The sequence below is a fragment of the Tachysurus vachellii genome, chromosome 9 (assembly GCF_030014155.1).
Source record: "Tachysurus vachellii isolate PV-2020 chromosome 9, HZAU_Pvac_v1, whole genome shotgun sequence".
Classification (NCBI taxonomy): domain Eukaryota; kingdom Metazoa; phylum Chordata; class Actinopteri; order Siluriformes; family Bagridae; genus Tachysurus; species Tachysurus vachellii.
In genome coordinates, this window is record NC_083468.1 from 22,426,664 (window position 1) to 22,446,663 (window position 20,000).

Here is a 20,000-nt window from a genome sequence, read left to right on the forward strand (position 1 = left end):
AGACTACCGATGCATTTTGTAAAGCAAATGTTTGTCACACCAAATTTTAGTTCAGTGACTTATGATTACTCTCTCGCTCATTTTCTACCGCTTATCCGAACTACCTCGGGTCACGGGGAGCCTGTGCCTATCTCAGGTGTCATCGGGCATCAAGGCAGGATACACCCTGGACGGAGTGCCAACCCATCGCAGGGCACACACACACACTCTCATTCACTCACACAATCACACACTACGGACAATTTTCCAGAGATGCCAATCAACCTACCATGCATGTCTTTGTACCCGGGGAGGAAACCGGAGTACCCGGAGGAAACCCCCGAGGCACGGGGAGAACATGCAAACTCCACACACGCAAGGCGGAGGCGGGAATCGAACCCCCAACCCTGGAGGTGTGAGGCGAACGTGCTAACCACTAAGCCACCGTGCCCCCCTACTGTTATGATTACTGATATTTATTGTTTAGATGTTGTTTTCTAATTAAAGAGGTTTTACACAACAAACTTTAATCTTGTCTGCAAAGAGTAAAAGTGGCTGCAAGCTTTCAATCCAACCTGATAGGATCCACACCTGCTTTTACTTCTTTAATCAGTTCACTTCAGTCTCTAATCAGCTCTCTGGCTTGTGTTTGGCTGTAATGAAGACCTCCAGTCACACCAACCCTTTAATGCCATTACCTTTAAGGCATTTTTAAATGCAGATACATGCAGATACATGCATACTGTAGATACATGCATTTTTTGCATGTATCTACAGACAGTACTGTTAAATATGTCTGTTAAATAACATTTGCAGTAAATCTGAGGAAAACTGCATGTTTCAATATTAAAGAAGTAAATAAATGACAGATAGGAGTGTCTTCATGATGTATTTATGATCATCACACCAATAGTTCCGTACACCTCATGTCTTAAATGAAGACTGATTGATTGCTCAGAGCTTTATTATAATCCTCATGAAATGATCCTAGAATGTATTTGTGTTAGAAAACTCAAGAATGTATCTAAGTTTCCTGAAGTGGTGCTTTAATAACAGTTCCTTTATTATGGCATCTACGCTTGCTGTAGTGTCTTTAAACTGAAGAAAAATCTATAAACCTCAATTTCCAACAGATTATACTGAAATTTTTAGTACTGTCGGTTTCAGACAGGATATACAGTATTTTACTTCTAGTTACTGAATTAAAAAAATAACTTACATTATGGATTCAGAAGAGATGGAAATCTCCAAGAAGCTTACAGTACATCTCCATGTAAAACTAATCCAGTACGAACAGGGCTAGATATTGTAGCCTTTTCTGGTAAATAGCAGCATATGTTTTAGTTATTACATGTGTAGTGAAATTCTAGCTTTTGATTCTGGTATTTTATCATCAGAACAAATTCTTAAAGATCTAACCATTATAACCATTAGCTCCAGTTGGTCTCTGTGATACTAAGAGGAGATCTGAACTCCATGTGACCCTTACACCAATACAACATTTGTCTGACTGTATGTTTGTAATCACACCATCTAGTGTCACCCATATGAGGATGGGCTCCCCTTTGAGTCCGGTTCCTCTCAAGGTTTCTTCCTTTACCAATCTAAGGGAGTTTTTCCTTGCCACTGCTGCCTGAGTCACCTCAGACTTGTTCATTGGGGATAAATACATATACATACATACATACATACATACATACATACATACATACATACATACATACATACATATGCACTGAACTATATTTTCAGTATATATATATATATATATATATATATAAATATATATATTTATATTTTGAATTTTTATTATATTAATTCTTTATACTACTCCTTATGTTTATCTTCTGTCCTATGTTTATGTCTGTAAAGCTGCTCTGAGACAATGTCCATTGTAAAAAGCGCTATACAAGTAAACTTGAATTGAAAACTTGAATTGAATTGAGGGGTTTCCTCCGGGTACTCCGGTTTCCTCCCCCGGTCCAAAGACATGCATGGTAGGTTGATTGGCATCTCTGGAAAATTGTCCCTAGTGTGTGATTGTGTGAGTGAATGAGAGTGTGTGTGTGCCCTGCGATGGGTTGGCACTCCGTCCAGGGTGTATCCTGCCTTGATGCCCGATGACGCCTGAGATAGGCACAGGCTCCCCGTGACCCGAGGTAGTTCGGATAAGCGGTAGAAGATGAATGAATGAATGAATTGAATTGAATATAACTGGGCATGGATATTAATTCCTCCAACAAGCACAAGAGGGCACTGACACTATATAAGAAAGTACCTGCATTACAGGATTTGAGTGTAAAGACTTCAAATCTCAGCTGGAATGTAAAAAATAAATCTGTATGATGAAACAATATGTTGGTCATCCACAATGTATGTGACGTAGTTAAGCTACTGGGCAAATGAAAAAGAGCTCTGCACTTGTGACTGGAATACTGTGAGGTCAAATTCCTGGATTTCCAGAGATGTCTCTTAGTAAACATTTAACTGTTCACCTCTGGGTTCTAATGGTCAATCTTTTTCTAAATGTAATGCATATGATTTTTTGTTAACCAAGGACATCTACATTTTCTCTTTTCTTCCACCTTGCACACCCTGTTTGAAGAACAAATGCTGAAATGAAAACTTCCACCTGCCCCGAAGGTCACCAGAATGTAACATCATACACATATTGAGTGTGAGAATAAGAGGGAATGTTCTTCAAATTTCATGCAGAATCACCTGCAAACCGTTTTCTTGACCTCGATCATTAAAAAATACGTCTTAAGGGCTTGTCCTTTTGGAAAAGATAAATCACTGGGCCTGGATTTGGAGAAGACCAGCATGCTTCCAGGAAACGATAGTGACCTGCTTTACAGCGTGCACAATGCACTAAATGATGGGAGGTGCAGACATCCTGAGATTCGCAGCAGGTGTGGAGGGAGGGGGGGTCCGACCGCACTGATGTGTGCGACTGCTTTTTAGGAGGACTTCACTTCCCACGTTTCCTTACGGACGGGTGGTAACAGGAAGGCAATAGTCATTTCCGCCCATTGCCAGTCTGAGAAGGCAAAGGTCACCACTGTCATATGTATGACTCGATGTGCTTCTTTAACTGATTCACTTTCTCCACTATTTAGATATATACAAAGGTGGCTTGTTTATTCAGGCTGAACATACAACAAGAGCACTTACTGAATTTCATGAGTTTAGGACACTAACTTTAGATGCTGATTATAACCAGTGTATGGATAGTGACATCTTTACAGCCAAATCGATCTAAATTACATGTTATGGTTTTGAGATTTAAAAAAAAAAATCTAAATCTCAAAAATTTTAATTTGAGAAATACAGATTCAGTGTAATTTAGGCTAAAGGTGAAGCATCTAAGATTCCCAGTGAAAAGCAGCAAGCATTTAGCCAATCAAAGTAATTAACTATGCTCACAATAATAATGTGGAAAAGAATGAAGAGGAAACAAAGCAGACAAAAATGTTGTTTTACTGAAACAGCTAAACAATTAACTAGCTAACATTTGCAACTAACTAGATACTAATCAGCGAGTGTTTAACATCGCTGTAGAAAACTAGCTATTTTATTTGTTCAACCAATTTACAAGCATCTAGCTACTGTTCTCCAGGAATCCTGGATGCTTTAAATTTGCCCTCATTAATTGTAAGCAGGCAAATCTTAAAGGCAATTCAAAACAAAATAAAATTGTAACAATGAAAATTGAATCAATGCGCAGAAAACCTTTATTTTATTCCAAGCCCAGTAAATCTGCTATGCCTCACGTTATGCATACACACACACATCAGTTGGTAGTTGCACTTTATTTGCAAACCATCCTGCCTGCATAACCCAGCAGAGAGGAAGGAAAGGAGATGAAAAGATGACAAAATGGTGACATTTCCAAAAGAAAACCACCGTACAAAAAAAATTCCCGATCAATATATACAGCATATTTACAAAAAAAGCTATTTACATCCAAGTATAAAAAAAATCATACATCTTCTACAGCTGCAACATGACAGGCAATATAAAATACAACTGAGTCTTAATTTTTAGAATTGTGTGCCGCTCCTTTAGACAGCCTGTACAACTTCTTTGCTTTTTCAGTCATCTACTGGTGAATATCCCCTCTTCCTCGCATTGTTCTATCTGGAGAGGGAAAAAGTAATGATGTTCCAAAACATGCCCATGTGCATGGCTGTGTGGGATTCAGTTCTTAAAAACTCCACATTCATAACCATGCATACACACACACACACACATACACATACACACAAATGCAGATGTGTAGAAATACAGATGGCACTTGTGTAAACACACATCAAACACAGTTAAATAATCATCATTTAAAAATGAGAGTCACAGGCCACAAAATGATTTGTCCTTTTTGACCTCTGACTGTTAGGCCTTTTTTATGCATTTACATACTGGACCTGACAGCAGCGATGTCTCTGCAGCTCCTGCCTGGAGAGCAATTTCTTTCCTAGATAGAGAGTTCAGTCCTTCTGACCTTTTTTCAGGTTACAGGTCAAAGTTCTGCAGCAGGAAGCTGCTTTAGAGTGATCGGTGTAGTAGTGCATTTTCCCAAAGGTCAGGACAAGGTCATGCCTCCACTTCGTGGTTATCAGCGTAGTGGAAGCGATTTAGTTTCTCACGCTCACGGTTGCAGATGTCAAGTTTGGGCGTGAGGCTGGGTTTGAGAACAGGAGGTGGATCTGATTTCTGGTTGGGGGGTGGAGCCTGTGAGGTTGGTAGGGTCAGCTCAATCTCTTCCAGCTGCAGCATTGGTATGGCAGAACTACACAAAATGGTTTGGGTCTGATTTTGACCAGGGCCGAGCAGTGCTGTAGAGTGTTCTATGTTGCGGATGAGAGTGCAGAATTGGCGCTGGTTGTTGATGGCGGTATCTGGAGGCGTGGCGCTCGGCTGTTGCTTGGGACGCTGGCGACGGTGCAGACGGGACAGGAGAAGAGCGCAGGCAGAGCAGCCGATGGCTACCAACACGGCCAATGCACCCAATAACACCATATACACACTGAACATTCCACTCACGGTGTCTGATGGATAAATATAACGATGCAAAGAAGAGAAGATAAAGCATTAATGTTCTATAAAATCACAGTGCATTTTAAAATCCCTTTATTCACATCACTGCTTAGAGGCTCTAACCTTGACAATGTGACCCATGGCACATGCACTCTTTTCCAAAGTAACCCTCCGGACAGGCACAAATATAGCCACTCTCTGTGCTGTGACATGGCACCCCTTTCTGACAGGGGTTGGGATTACAAGGGTCTAATATTGTCTGCAAAACAAAACAAAACAAAACTGTAAAACTATAAAAACTTTAACAAACCACAAGACAGATTATGCACACCAGGTACATACCTCACAATAAGTTCCTGTATATCCAGATGGACAGTTGCAGACTATGCTCCCTTCATCCTTTCGCTCTTCACACTGTCCTCCGTGCAGACAGGGGGCGCTGTCACACATTCCCACTATTGTCTGACAATGTTTACCAGTAAAACTCGGCAAACACACACAATGTGAATCCTGTAATTCACAGAATATCACTTGTGAGGTGCACAAAAGGAGATCATTTCAAAGCAGCTTTATACTTCACTAAACTAGACATTAGACACATTTCCACCAAGAAAACCTGAGAAACTTTAGACAGACGATTTTAGCTTATGGATTGTAATGATACGTTCCAGAGTAAGTCCTGTTGTTTTCCAAGAGGAACTACTGAGCTTACACGTTACTAATCGGTCAACAGGAGCCGTTTAACATGACCAACATTACACAGCATTGTGCTTAGATATGAATTTGTTTTAGATAAAAGGTGCTGGTTATAACTGCTGGTTTAAAAAGAGAGATATTAACATGTATTACACATAATCTCTCCTGCAGTGTGACAGATAATCTTCCAGAAACTGTGTTTATTCTCTGGGATTCAAAGTTCTTCAAAAGGTTCCTCTGTGGAAATGTGCCTTTTAACTAGTGAAAAGTGAACAATGTGTGTACCTCACATCGCCCTCCGTTCTGACACAAGCCCTGGCAGCTGGTGTTCCCTGTTGAGTTAATGATATTTCACACAATCAGTTGACAGTAGAGTACAGGGATACAAACACACATTGATGGCAAAAATCTGTGTGAATTTATTCGGTGAATTTATTCTACTTTCATTCAAGAGGATGAAGCAAAGCAAACGTGTTTGCCGTCAAGCAAACGTGTGAATTAATAGCCAAGGTTTTTACTATTTATTAAATAAGTTTTTTTTTTAGTGTTACAGAAAATTACATTAAAATATTACAGTATATATAACCTATACTTACTTGTGTCACAGTTTGGCCCCACCCACCCAGGAAGGCAGTCACACAGATATCCTCCAATCAGGTTTCGGCAAGAACGAGCGTTGACGCAGATGCCTGTTTCACACTCGTTCATGTCTGAGAAGGAACAGAAAGAGTAAGTAGGTTATATATAAAATAAAAATTAGCCTGAACACCTGTTCCTGTGAGGAAGTTATGGTCAAGTGATATATTATTAGATTGTTATCCCTACACAAACACTTACAAGTTTTTAGATATTAGATACAAGTCTTTGTTATTAAGATAAATATCACTGTAATGGGGCATGGTTAGTTAGCTCTAGTAGTATCACTGTAGCTGATGGTTAGAATGTCAGGGTTGGTGGTTTTGATTCCCGCCTTCACCATGTGTGTGAGAAGTTTGTATGTTCTCCCTGTGCTTTAGAGGTTTCCTCTGGGACAAAGATATGCCTTGTAGGCTGACTGCCATCTCTAAATTGCATGTAGTGTATGAATGGAGGTATAAGTGTCTGTGTGTGATTGCGCCCTGTGATGGGTTGTGCCAAAAGTCCCCTGGGATAGGCTCCAGGCTCCCCACAACCCTGTGAAAGATAAGTGCTACAGAAAATGGCTGTATGGATCACTGTAGCTGATCGAAGGTTGCTCCTCCAGTTGAGAGACAAATTACTCTAAAAGTGTTGATGCTGGAGGGGGTGTTATGATGTGTCACTTTGACACACGACTGCATCTAAGTGTGAGATACACTCTGGGGAACGAAAACCGAGGTGGGCCACGACGGCCAGCGGAGTGTGAAAAAGAGACTTTCATGCGTGAATATTCTTCAGTTTGCCATGGAGTCTGATCTATCCAAACACTGTGATTCCTCCCGCTTTAATAATTAAACAGTTTGCACACTGAGCCATGAATTAGTCTCATCCAGGTTAATATGGAGAGCTATTAACTTTATATATGAACCTGGATCAGAATCAACCATGGAATGAGCTGCCACAGAAACCCTGACATTGTGGGAAAACCATCTAGAGTCTTTTAGTTAATATATATCTGTTTAATAGAGACACTCGACATGTTGGGTAAATAGAGAATTACAGATTTTAATTTAACAGATTTTAATTTGGTTAGTTTGTGTATATATGATAAGACAAATACTATGTCTTTATATATATATATTGTTGTTTTATTTTGTTTCTTTCTCTGTTAAAATACATTTTTCACTTTAAATAGCTATTCAAAACAAGCACCAGTTAAATTATATGAAATCCTATTCATGCAAATGAATAATTGGTAATATTTTATTAACAATATAAATTGAAGCATATTTCTCAATGAAAACAACAGCAACAGAAAAAATAGCCTTTGGTCCATATACAGCAGATAGCAAGATCCCTGGTACTGGTCATTATCATTTTCTTTTCCATGTCATTTTTCTTTTTCTTGTTTTCTTTTCAGGTGTCTTTAATATAACTGTGTTTCAATTAGGGAATGAATCATTTGAGCTGTAACCAGCACTGACATTGTTCTTCATGGAACGGTGTCTTAAGATATGGAGCATAGCACGTCAGATGAAATTATGAGGATGTAATGAGCATTTTCACACGCTACTGTATGCTATGTTTATTTTATAGCTCAGTAGGTTATTTGGTTTGGTCCCAGAGTGCAGGACTGTCTCTGGTGCTTTGTGGATTGCCACTGAGGTAGAGAAGGTGAGGAACAGGTGGGGACAGGTAAGAACAGTTGAGGACTGGTATGAACAGGCTTAGACAAGAACCAGCAGGTAGAGGAGAGCACTGGCTGATAAGAAAGAGGCGACACAGGCATGTACAGGCAAGTACGACTAATTATAGAGAGCGGATCGCCAGTTGAGGATATGTACGGGTATGTTTATACGTGCATGTGTGTTGTGTTTTACCTATCTGGCAGGTCTTGCCAGTCCAGCCAGGTGGGCAGAGACACTGGAAGCCCTGGGCAGTCTCTAGGCATGTTGCCCCACGGCCACACGGATGGGAGTCACAATGCAGTACAGCTGCATACAACAAATCAGACAGTAAAAAAAAAATAAAATTAGGAAACTAAATCTCAATATCTAATCATCTGTAAGAACCTGGCTTATGAACTCACACATAACTGCTTCATTAAAGCAAGTCAACTTGCAGTCAGTCAACTGAATCAACCTGTGATAACGATATTAATATATGCTCATGATAATGCTCAGCCCCGCCTGAAGAACCTTATTAGGTGTGAATTTGTGTGAGTATAAGTGTGTGTATGTTTGTGTGTGAGTGAAACCCCTGCATGTGTAACACTTGAAGTTAGGCTTATTACACGCATGAGTGGTGTGAGGAAACTGTGTGCCTGTAAATGTATCAACGAGAAACAGTGTGTGTGTGTGTGTGTGTGTGTGTGTGTGTGTGTTTTGGGTGGGTGGTTGAAGCGTCACAAATATACCTACATCTTTAGGACAGAATTGAATTTATGGGACATTTATGGGTCCCCATAAGGAAAACTTTTTGTTTTATTATGTCAGTGGAAGGTTCTCACAAAGATAGTAAGATGAATGTGTGTGTGCAATGTTGTGTTTGTGTGTGTGTGTGTGTGTGTGTGTGTGTAAAAGCCACAGGTGTTATAACATGCAAAACAAATGCTTTTAGACTGGCTGCCCTTGGATGTTCCTGAGGCCTCTGTTTTATCTCGGCCTGTAGATTCAGGACAAATAGTAATAAATCAAACTCACAAGGACAGAGTCATACAGAGAGAGAGAGAGAGCACGCGAGAGAGAGAGAGAGAGAGAGAGAGAGAGAGAGAGAGAGAGAGAGAGAGAGAGATTTCTATAATTCTGATCCAATCCTATGAAGAGGATTGAGTGAGAATTAAGATTTTCATTGAACAGCATTTCACATTGTGAGAGTTGTGAGATGTGAGTGTCACACAGCATATGTATTTGTGTATTTCAGTAACAGTGTCTGTGGTTGTTATTAATCACTAATTCAGAGTAGGCGAATTGGGAAAGGCTTAGTGTAGTTGGCAAATCAGCACAGTGGTGCAGTGGGTAGTGTTTCCACCTCACAGCTTTACTTTGATCCTGAGCTCGTGTTACTCTATGCACTGATGTGAGATATTCTTGGGTTTCCTCCAGGTTCTTTGGTTTCCTTCCACCCCCATAAAACATGTAAGTAGGTGTATTTGCTAAGCTTAATTACCCCTAGGTTTGAGCCGGTGTTTAAATGTGTGTGTGTGTTGCTCACAGTGCTCTGCAATTGACTAGAATCCCATTTAGGTATTTTCCAACCTCAAATCCGGTGTTCCTGGGATTGCATAGAACATTTATACAACAATGTTCTGTATACAGTTTAAAAGTTACACAATCTATAGTTACACAATGTTTTAGTACCAGCACAAACCAGATTTTTCTTTCACAGTGAGATTATTCATAATAACACACAGTGAAATTTTATTGAAGTACGCCTTTATCACAGTTGGTTGGGCTTTATTAATTGAGGAAGCTAAAAAGGAAGAATGAAGGAAGGAAGTTCCTGTGTTTGGATTAACTGATGATGAGCTCTCTTAGTATTTGGACAGTAACCAAATGCTCTCTCACAAACACAAAGAATTAAAATTCAACTTGTTAACACATCCATTCCTGCTTAGATAAACAGCAACAAGGACATTACATCAGTGCATTTCCTGTGTGTGTTTGTGTGTGTCTGTGTGTTTGTTGATTGACTTCCACTTTAATCAGTGTTATTTTGGTGCAGTCCTGTTTGGACTCTACAGTGGACATGGAAGCTGCTCCTGATTAGCTCTGATGACAGTACAGGCAGGTGCACTTATTTGTGTGCATCTATATGTACGTGATTGTGCCTGCACGTGTTCGTACCAAGTGAACAGCTGGGTCCGGTCCAACCATCTGCACATACACAACTGTAGCCTGTCTGGTCTTCTTTACATGTAGCTCCATTCGCACATGGAGAAGTAAGACATGCATGTTCCACTGAAATGGAGAGAGAGAGAGAGAGAGAGAGAGAGAGGGGTCACTATTTTTCACTAGTTTTTGGCTCTGCATCAAAATGCAGTAGTTCAGTAGCATGATATAATTTGCTTTATTTGGCAAGCTTTATAATCTTCTTATGTAAAACACATTTTATGTCAGGATCCACTCTATTACTCACAGCATGTACAATCCTATCTATCCGGTCTTTGTCTTAAATATTAAATTGTTCCACTGGGATAGTCCTTCGTCCATGCCCTGAAAACCCTTAATTTAACTGATTAGATAAGACTTCAACCAAAATACGCAAATTAGGAAGCTAATCCTGATTTCACCAAATCTCCTTTGACATGCAGGGTACAAATAACCTCAGCATTTACACATACGGGAAGAATTCAAAGAATTCATACGATCCTAGACGACCCTGGTGGTCTGACATTATTTGTTTATTCTGTTGATCTTAGAGTTGATTCTTCCAACTCAACCTCTGGCTGGTATTTTGTAACTATTATTAAATGTATTTTCTCGACTGTTTCTGTTAAACAAGTTGTCCATCTAGGTTCCGTTTGTGGTCACTTCCTCTTCTGTGGGAAGTCAGGAGGTGGACTGAGAACATCACCAAGTAAGACGTTTGGTACTGGGGCCTATACTGTGTATAAATGTAAGGCTGATGATACAGTTTCTATTCATCAGCAAAGCTTTATTTTCAAGGCACATTTTACATACATCCAACACCATCTAAGACTGCTCATCCATGCCTGCTTCCTGACATGCAATGCACCTGGCACCCACCCTTCATCTTGCAAGTGGTCAGCCAACCATGTTACATGGGTGGCCCCAAGACAACAGGGGTTCACCTACAAAAACAACCCCAGGTACCTTCCAAGGAAAGGTCAGATTAACCCTTTATTTATTCCCTGAGCCTGGTTTGTACCTTTAATGAGGATCTTAAAGAGCCCTAAGATTTGTTCATCATGGATAGCCCTACTGGGATCATCTCATACTGTACTATTCTCAATCCATTGGACAGAAAGTCAGAAGAACTTTCTTTTTACAGAGTTAATAGTTAGATACACTGTGACGAAGAAAACTTGATACCAAATGGATCAAATAAAATAAAAACTCGCAACAAGTCAAAAGCTCATGGAAGTATTATAACCCAGCTCACAATAATAATCTTTTATGATTCAGAACAAACATTAAGAAGAAATAATCTATCTTGTAGTGTAGCTGGATTAATTAGTTCCACATAATGGTGGCTGAATAAAATGTGCTGGATGACAGAAAGTTTTATATTCCACCCACCGATGCTGCAGTTACGACCACGAAATCCATCCTGACACACACACTTATACTCATTCGGTTCTGTGTTGATGCAAGTACCACTATTTTTACAGGGCTGGTGGGTTCCACAGAAATTCAGATCTGCGAGTGAGAGAAGGGGTAAATAGAAGTTAGAAGCCATTAAGTTAGACAAAAAGAAATGATTTCAAGCACTAATGAGACAGGAAACACCCCAGTGAACTGGAAGAGAAGTACACCTGCGTAATATTCTGTCCTTATATAAACATTATATAACCTTTCAAACCGAAAAACAATAGAGCGAATTATGTAACTGTGTACACAAACCCACGAGAATGTTGCACGGAGATCTAATTAACAAGCTAACAAATTGGCAGTTATGCAAGTGTGTGCAAAAGCCAACGTCAATTAAGCGTTCAGTTCCAAAAATCAAACAAAAATTAGATGTAAATCTCTTTAGAACCTATTCTAGAAAAAGTACAAAAATGTACAGAAATAAATAAAAAAGTGTCCATACAGTATAAACTATTCTAGTGGCTACATTTGAACTAAAAGAGATGAATGGTGTTTTTTTCCAAATCACTGCCCGCTAGTTATGTAAAACTTGGTATACCTGTGCGTCCAGATTCATGTGTCGATTGGCTCATCTGCTGTTTTTAATGGGGAAGAATCATTTTGTGTATTTCGCTGTAGTTCCCACACAAAACGCATGAAGGTTAGCATGTCTGAGAAGTTCATAGCATATTGTACAGTGCATGTGTGTACCGCTATGAAACATTTTCTTTTTTCATAAGTTCATACTTAAGAATGGACACACACACACAGATTGGACAGAAACAAACAAAAAAACTAAACAAAATCCCTATCTGTCCTGAACTGACCCAAAATCAGCTCAGAGAGGATTTCTGTAATTGAGGTTTTTCACTTCAACACCTCTGTAGAATCACAGTAGCAATTCTTTTAGCTCTTTTATAATCTCTACTTAGAACCGGCTGCTTATGTTGGTGTGTGTGTTCATGAAATAGCCCTTCACACAGAGTTATGGAGGAACAGTTTCATTCTCTATTTCTAAAGCAGCACACATTTCACATTGTGTTTACCCAAGACTATCAGCTTACAGGCTCTCAAAGCCATGAAGACCCATGTGGGTTTGCCCTGGCCAACAGGGATCTAATGACTGAAAAATGTCTTGGCTTTGCTTTGCACTGCACAGACAGAATGAAGTGGACCTGATGTTAGAAATGGAGCTGTCCACTGGGACTTATCTGATCAAGGAAGAAAGCAAACTTTATGCACAATGCATATATTCATGTTTAGGACTACATTCAGGACACACACATACAGTATACCTTTATCGCAGAGCAAGCCACCCCAGTTGGTGTCACATACACACTGCCAGGGTTCCTTGCAGGTGCCATGGTCACAGCCTGGAAATGTCTCACACTCGTCACACAGATCACCCTTCCAGCCATAATGGCACCTAGTAAGATAAGGTGTGTGACAAAGATAAAAAGGTGAACAAAAAATCAGGACAGTGTAAACAATGATTCATATTTCAGTGTACTTTTGCAACTCACGTGCATTCTCCTGGATGAGTGCAGGAAGCACGGGCCATGTTACATCCCTGCTTACACACCGCTGCAATGATACACACACAGAAACACAGACACACAGACAGACACACACACACACACACACAGATAAGGTTAATAACATCATAAACAGACAATGTCAAGCAGCAGTAACACAAACTCATGTAAGTCAGTGACCCAGTGTCACCATCACCTTCATCATTATCTTCATCACCCAACAGGATTCTATTCATTCACTGTTTTGATGTCAATGTTGATTACGGAAACATCAATATTTCCAACGGAATTGGACGTTTATGCCATGCAAAAACATGCTTCAAGATCCTGTGAAAGATTTAAGTAAGACTGACATGACATTTGTAAAAAAAACTTTGACCTAAGGATGTGGTGCTAATGTTGGCTCTACCCATGCCATTAAAGTCAGGAAGTGACGTTAATGTGAGAAAGGGACAATCATGGTGACAGCATTATCTGCAGCTATTCCCATTTAAGGCCTCGTCTAGGTCTGAAATCACTCCCTTACTCATTCCTTTAATATTTACTTTATAGGCTGCTCTCTATAGAGTGCTATAAAGGGAAGGCTTGAGAGAGACACCATAACATGAGTTAGCGAGACACGAGTTATAAAAAGTCTAAAAATATCATTCCTGTCTCATAAACAACACAGAAACAATTTGAACAATATATCTAGTGAAAGAAAAACCAAAAAAAAGTGATTTCCTGTAATTCTATACATATTAATATTTATTATTAAATATTACATATTAATAGTAATAGTAATAAAACAATAATAACAGTGAATTTATTCAGAAAACACTGCACTTGAAACTCTAAGACCACCTTGAAAATCTGGGATATTATTCCATTTAAAATTAGAAATAAAAAGCAAGTTTTAGGAAAAACAGCCGATATTCAAAGTTGTGTGCTAGTTCTGGGTCACTATTTAATGTAAATAAATTTGTGTTAACTCCTTTGTACAAAGGGCCAGATTTCCATTAAATCTGCTGAAGCTTGTGTACAGATGACACTACCACGGGCTTGATGATGGAGGGTCAAATTTTTACACAAACTTGTGGAGTCCATGACAGCTCAAGTGCAAACTTTAAAGCAATTCTTGCTGATGAAATTATTAGTTGTAATGAAAATGTTAGGTTAAATTAATAGACTGATAAACAATAGACTGATTTGGCTTCGGGTAAATTCTAGTGTATGCCTGTTGCATAGAGAGACCTTTAGATGCCGAAAGAAGTCTGTTATGTCCATTAGTTGTTCCCTTCAGATAACCTGAGACTTTTAGAATTATAGGAGAAAGAACACAACTAAACCTTGGAGAATAAATTCTCTAACGTGTGGTCTGCTTTTATAAAAGGTGGTGAAACAGCGTGAAGTCATAACAGATCAGCTCACCTTGTCTACATTCTGGTCCTGTCCATCCATCTTTGCAGACTTTACTGCCAAGTGTATCACAGTCGAAATGGCCAAAGAAGTCATCACGGGCACGGCAAAACTTGTTGCATTGTGGCCCGTAATAGTTGGTGTCACAGCGAAACCGCAGCCGGTATTCAGCGGTAAAGTGGCGGCCGTGGTGGTGGAACGTCTGCCACTGCTCACTGGGGTTCAGCATAGAGGACAACAACACCCGCTCTATCAGTTCCTCCTGACCTACTGTACAGAGATACAGAATGTATTAAAAATGTTATTGCTGAGGACTGTGTTACTAGGAAGAAAAGAGTATTGGAAATATAATTAAATCTCTTCAAAAAAAGGTAAGAAAAATAAGAAATATATATATATATATAGAGAGAGATTTCTATAATACTCAATCATATGAACAGAATTGAGTGAGAATTTTGATTTTCATTTTATTTCAGCATCTTTTACACTGTGAGAGATTATAGTGTCACAAATCATATGTATTTATGCATTCCACCATCTGTGTGTGGTGGTTAAGTGTTAAGTGGTGGTTACAGATTCTCAAAAATACATAAACTCTGTTGTTTTTTGTCTCATCTCACATAACCTTGATAATTAATTTCAACTGCCACATTTACACAAAATACACTGAATGTGTGTGTGTATGTGTGTGTAGTGAATACGGGAACTGATGGAAAAAGAACAAAGAAAAATGAAATGAAAACAGGATCAAGGTGTGCAAACACTGATACCTAATCCGATGGAACCACTGACACATCATATTAACATCGGCTACACACACAGATAAGACTCTAGTCACACCTAGGAGTGCACATCATCTCTACACACACACACACACACACACACACACACACACATACAAAAGAGCCGAATTTTCTCTTTACTACTACAAATTCATGGCGCGCAGCTGCATTATACTGCGTGAGCTCAGTGATGCTAATTAGTGCTGCATCCCATTTAAACACGTCTCTAAAAGTCGACGCTGCTACAAGCCAACTTTTAATGGAACGGAGGGAATATAACTCCCTTGTGACAACTGCAGGCAGACAGCATTTATGCTAATGTACCACTTAAACATTCGACATACAAGGAGGAGATGCCAACTCCATGTGGTCTTTGAGGACAACAACCTCCTCATCAATACACAATTGTCAAACTGTATCTGACTATAGAAAAACATTGTTCATAATAACACTCTGCAGTGTTTATAACAGTTTATAATCACACCCTCTATTTGTCATCCAAATGAGGATGAGGTTCACTTTTGGTTCCTCTCAAGGTTTCTTCCTCTTCCATCTAAGGGAGTTTTTCCTCGCCACAGTAACCTCAGGCTTATTCATTGGGGATAAAAACAAACACATTTAAATATAATTCTAATATTAATCTTGATCTTTTTGTATTATGTTTCTTATGTTCTCTGAAGCTGCTTTAAGACAACGTCCATTATTAAAAGTGAAATACAAATAAAACTGAATTGATATTATGAAGCGATATGTCCATAATACCTCAATAACACACTTTGATATTGATTTGTCCTTTAAGTTATCACTGTTATACTATGCGATACAGGGTAATATGTCTGCAAGTTGCAGCACAGGGACAGCAGCATGTGTTATATTTCGTAAATGTATGATGATGACAGTAAGTTTATTCTTCTACACCAAAACAGCTCAGCAAAGATAACTCTGTGAAAAGCTGGAAAAAGTATAAAATAAACTCAACACTATGTACATGCACAAAATGAAGACAAGGCATTATACTTGGCGTTAAAGCTGACTTTTACATTGAGGCAAATTTTTACAAGTTTTTGAAAAGGAATCCATGATTTTTTACAATAAGATACAAAAAGAAATTAGAATAATTTAATGAAAAACTATATATTTTTTTTTGTTATTAAAGCTATGTAACATTTACAGTGATCTACTATTAAAGAGGATGGCAAAAGAAAACGTGCCTCATGTGTCATTTTTTTAAAAAGAAAAGAAGTTAAGCTCGATTCTGGTGATGTAGCTAGAACATTTATACAAATAAGACTGAAATGAGAAAACTAGATGACTGTTCATTCACAATAATGTGAAATGTTAATGTTTCTTTGATAAATGAATAGTTATGTTCAGTGTTGTAATGTAACGAAAGTATAAATACTTCGTTACCGTACTTAAGTAGAAATTTCACGTATCTGTACTTTACTTCGCTATTTAAATTTATGTCAACTTTCACTTTTATTCCACTACATTTTCTAGATAAAATGTATACTTTTACTCCGCTATATTTCCACTAAGCATCTTCGTTACTCGTTACTACAAAATAAAATAAAAAAACAAAATTAAAAAAAATAATAAAATTGCGACAGCAATAAGGGAGGTTTGGCGAATCACTGCTCCTAGATTGCATTAAGCAGCTCCGCACGCTCTATTTCAGCGTAATGATGCCAAAAGGAGGCGGAAGAACAACTGAACCTGAGCCACATCATACACATGGGCACACATGAACATCACCTTTTTTCCCTGCCATTTTGAGAGCGAACTTGACACAAATTGTTTACTCAAATGATCTTCCTCCTACTGGGAAACTTTGAGGTATTTTCATCCCACTCACATGCGCGTTTGACAAAAATACCGTATTGAACTCAAGCGAAGCGAACACGCACAATAAAAAGACACACAAACTTCGATATGAACGTAAGAACCACATGAAACCGGGCAAAGAGCCGCATCCGGCTCGAGAGCCGCGGTTTAGCCACCTCTGTCATAGACGACCACCCCGACGATAGTGGTGAACAGGGTGAAGAAGATAACGTTATACACCCGTGGCCGTATTTGCAAGAAATGTTTCTGTACATTGGAATGAAAGATTCTTCCTACCGGATGAAGTGCCTCTTATGTCTACCGAAAATCACTGAAATTTTACTTTTTACTTTTACTTCAAATACTTAAGTACATTAAATATCAGAAAATGACTTTTGATACTTAAGTACAGTAAATATCAGATACTTTAAGACTTTTACTTTAATATTCTAAAAGGTAACTTTCACTTTTACCAAAGTCTTTTTCTAGTACGATACTTTTACTTTTACTCAAGTATTGCTTTCTAGTACTTTATACAACACTGGTTATGTTATTAGTCTAGCTGCAGAATACAGGTCTAGCTTTTAAATGGTTACTGTGAGTATTAATAGAAATGGTAATTGCTATATTATTATTTTGCTCAGTCCAAGCTCAGAAAAAAAACTACAAAAAACAAAACAAACAGTGACGAATAAAGTAAAGAATAAAAAGTTTCAATTGTATGTACTTCTTTTTGGACTGGCTTCTTGCAAAGAAAAATCTGATAATCTCCCAATATGCACTTTATTATTATTATTATTATTATTATTATTATTATTATTATTATTATTATTATTATTATTTTTATTTAAATATTATTATTTTAAATATTATTTAATTATTAACAAAATATTTTGCTGATTTGTTTATTACACCATTCTGCATATATCAGTGATTTACGTACCTTTCCGAGAAGATAAATGGCTAACTATCACAACCCTGATGTGGCTTTCTTCCTAACAGTAAGCCTTGGCCCTCTGTCAGCGCTCTCATTCACCTCATCACACATCATTACAGATTATTATGTGCATTCTCTACGTGAGTCCCTGTGAATATTCTTCGGTGCATAAGCGATATTAAGAGGGGTCAAGCGTGTAACAGTGTCCATGTTTTATAGTTATTGCTGTGCTCCACTTGTCCTTGAACATGTAGAAGAGACTGTGAGAGATTGCCCGGCACATGCTGAGTTCCCGTGAGGCCGAGACAAAGATGTCAATGGATCAATGAGACAATGGTAGAAATTAGGACGTTTGTATTTCTACGAAGCCTCAGCAGGAAGACAGCTGTATTGAGCCGTTTACACTCACCCACACACACCCACACACACACACATGCACACACGTGCGCACACACACACCATTTTAGGAATTCTCCAGTGAATTTTCTTCCCCTAATCTCTTTTACTGCATCTGTAGAGTGTGTTCAATTGCCAAAGACAAGAAGAGACAATTTTCTCTCTACTGATAAAAGAACAAAAAAAACTGTTTACTCCAAATTTGTTTGGAACAGAAGTCTAAAATCAATTCAATTCAGTCAATAAACATTTTAAAATATGTTAAAGAAAATGAATGAGTGAATCAATTATGCAAATTCCAAACATCCCTCTAAAATAAAGTCTCAAGGACAGATCTAAGAGAAACACTGCAGCATTAATCGTGGAATAAAAAGTATTTCCAGTTACTTATACATTCATGAAGGTTCTGTGGTGTCCATGAGTGATCAAGTGATCAACACTGATGCACTTCTATGTATAATTTTAGTTACACTACAGTAAGTAAGTAGCAATAAAAAGAAATGGAAAGGACGAATCTCGGCTAACAGTTTAATGTTAACAACAGAGTTTATTAAAACATTGCACAAACCTTATTTTTATTTTGAAACCTTTTCTTACAGGTTTCTTGAACCAACTGAAATATTTACTGAATTTTCCGATAATGTTCTTTGTTCGCTGAGAACACACTATTGTAGGAGGTCATTTTTTAAACTGTTTATTTACCGATTCGATATGAGATCTAGAGTAAATGTGCAAATCACATGTTCCACAGAGACAGGAGATAATTAAAGATTTAATAAACATGGGAGAATTTCCTTAAACGCCCTCAGACCCTTTTAACCCACAGCAACAAAAGCGCTGGTGTAATTCTATAACAATTACCTGATCATCAAAATATTGGCTACACCTCTTTTAATCAGGGACCTAATAAAGAATCAAGACGTGCTGAAAGACCAGCAGTTATCACGTTTAACTGAGTGTAAAGTGTAATGATTTTTCATTATCAAGTGACCGTGTGTGTTCATGGATGGACAATGGAATTGGCAGTGAATTAAAGAGTGAATCAAAGTCATGGTGGATAAAAAGCTCTTCCTTCAAACTCTCTCAATTACACACACACATACACACACAAAAGTTTTCAAGGACATAATGGGCCAAGGCAGAGCAAGTTGCTGAAGATTCAGACGCACAGCAGTGTTATAGTCTCTATCTGACTGGGGAGATCAGAGTGTGAGACTCACTTAATTTTTAAGCTACACATATGGAGCCAGACTTTCTGTTCCACCTGGAGGATGTAAGCGTGAGGGATAGAGCAGGATTAGGGAAGAGAAAAAGCACACACACATAGAGAAAAATAATAGAACGTGGAATTAAGAGAGAAAGTGAGAAAAAGTGTGTGTGTGTGGCTTTGAATATGTGTATGTCTATTATTGTTTAAAAGGGTGTGTGCTGTGAAAGATTTAACTGTTCGAATGTGTGTATGTTTGTTTGTGTATGTATTTGTGTG

At 38.4% G+C, this 20,000-nt stretch overlaps 1 protein-coding gene across 1 annotated transcript in view; it reads right to left on the bottom strand.

The window, feature by feature from the left end:
* Positions 1–3,695: 3,695 nt before the first annotated feature.
* LOC132851408 (protein jagged-1b) overlaps positions 3,696–20,000 on the bottom strand; it is a 47,684-nt gene continuing 31,379 nt past the window's right edge. Inside the window, exons 4-14 of the mRNA XM_060878277.1 lie at positions 14,588–14,845; positions 13,166–13,226; positions 12,938–13,068; positions 11,592–11,711; positions 10,176–10,289; positions 8,211–8,324; positions 6,309–6,422; positions 5,998–6,044; positions 5,359–5,526; positions 5,140–5,275; positions 3,696–5,027 (exon numbers count right to left, since the gene is read on the bottom strand). Of these exons, the coding sequence (XP_060734260.1) occupies positions 4,573–5,027; positions 5,140–5,275; positions 5,359–5,526; positions 5,998–6,044; positions 6,309–6,422; positions 8,211–8,324; positions 10,176–10,289; positions 11,592–11,711; positions 12,938–13,068; positions 13,166–13,226; positions 14,588–14,845 (1,718 nt within the window). The 3' untranslated portion in view covers positions 3,696–4,572. The remainder of the gene's footprint in view (positions 5,028–5,139; positions 5,276–5,358; positions 5,527–5,997; positions 6,045–6,308; positions 6,423–8,210; positions 8,325–10,175; positions 10,290–11,591; positions 11,712–12,937; positions 13,069–13,165; positions 13,227–14,587; positions 14,846–20,000) is intronic.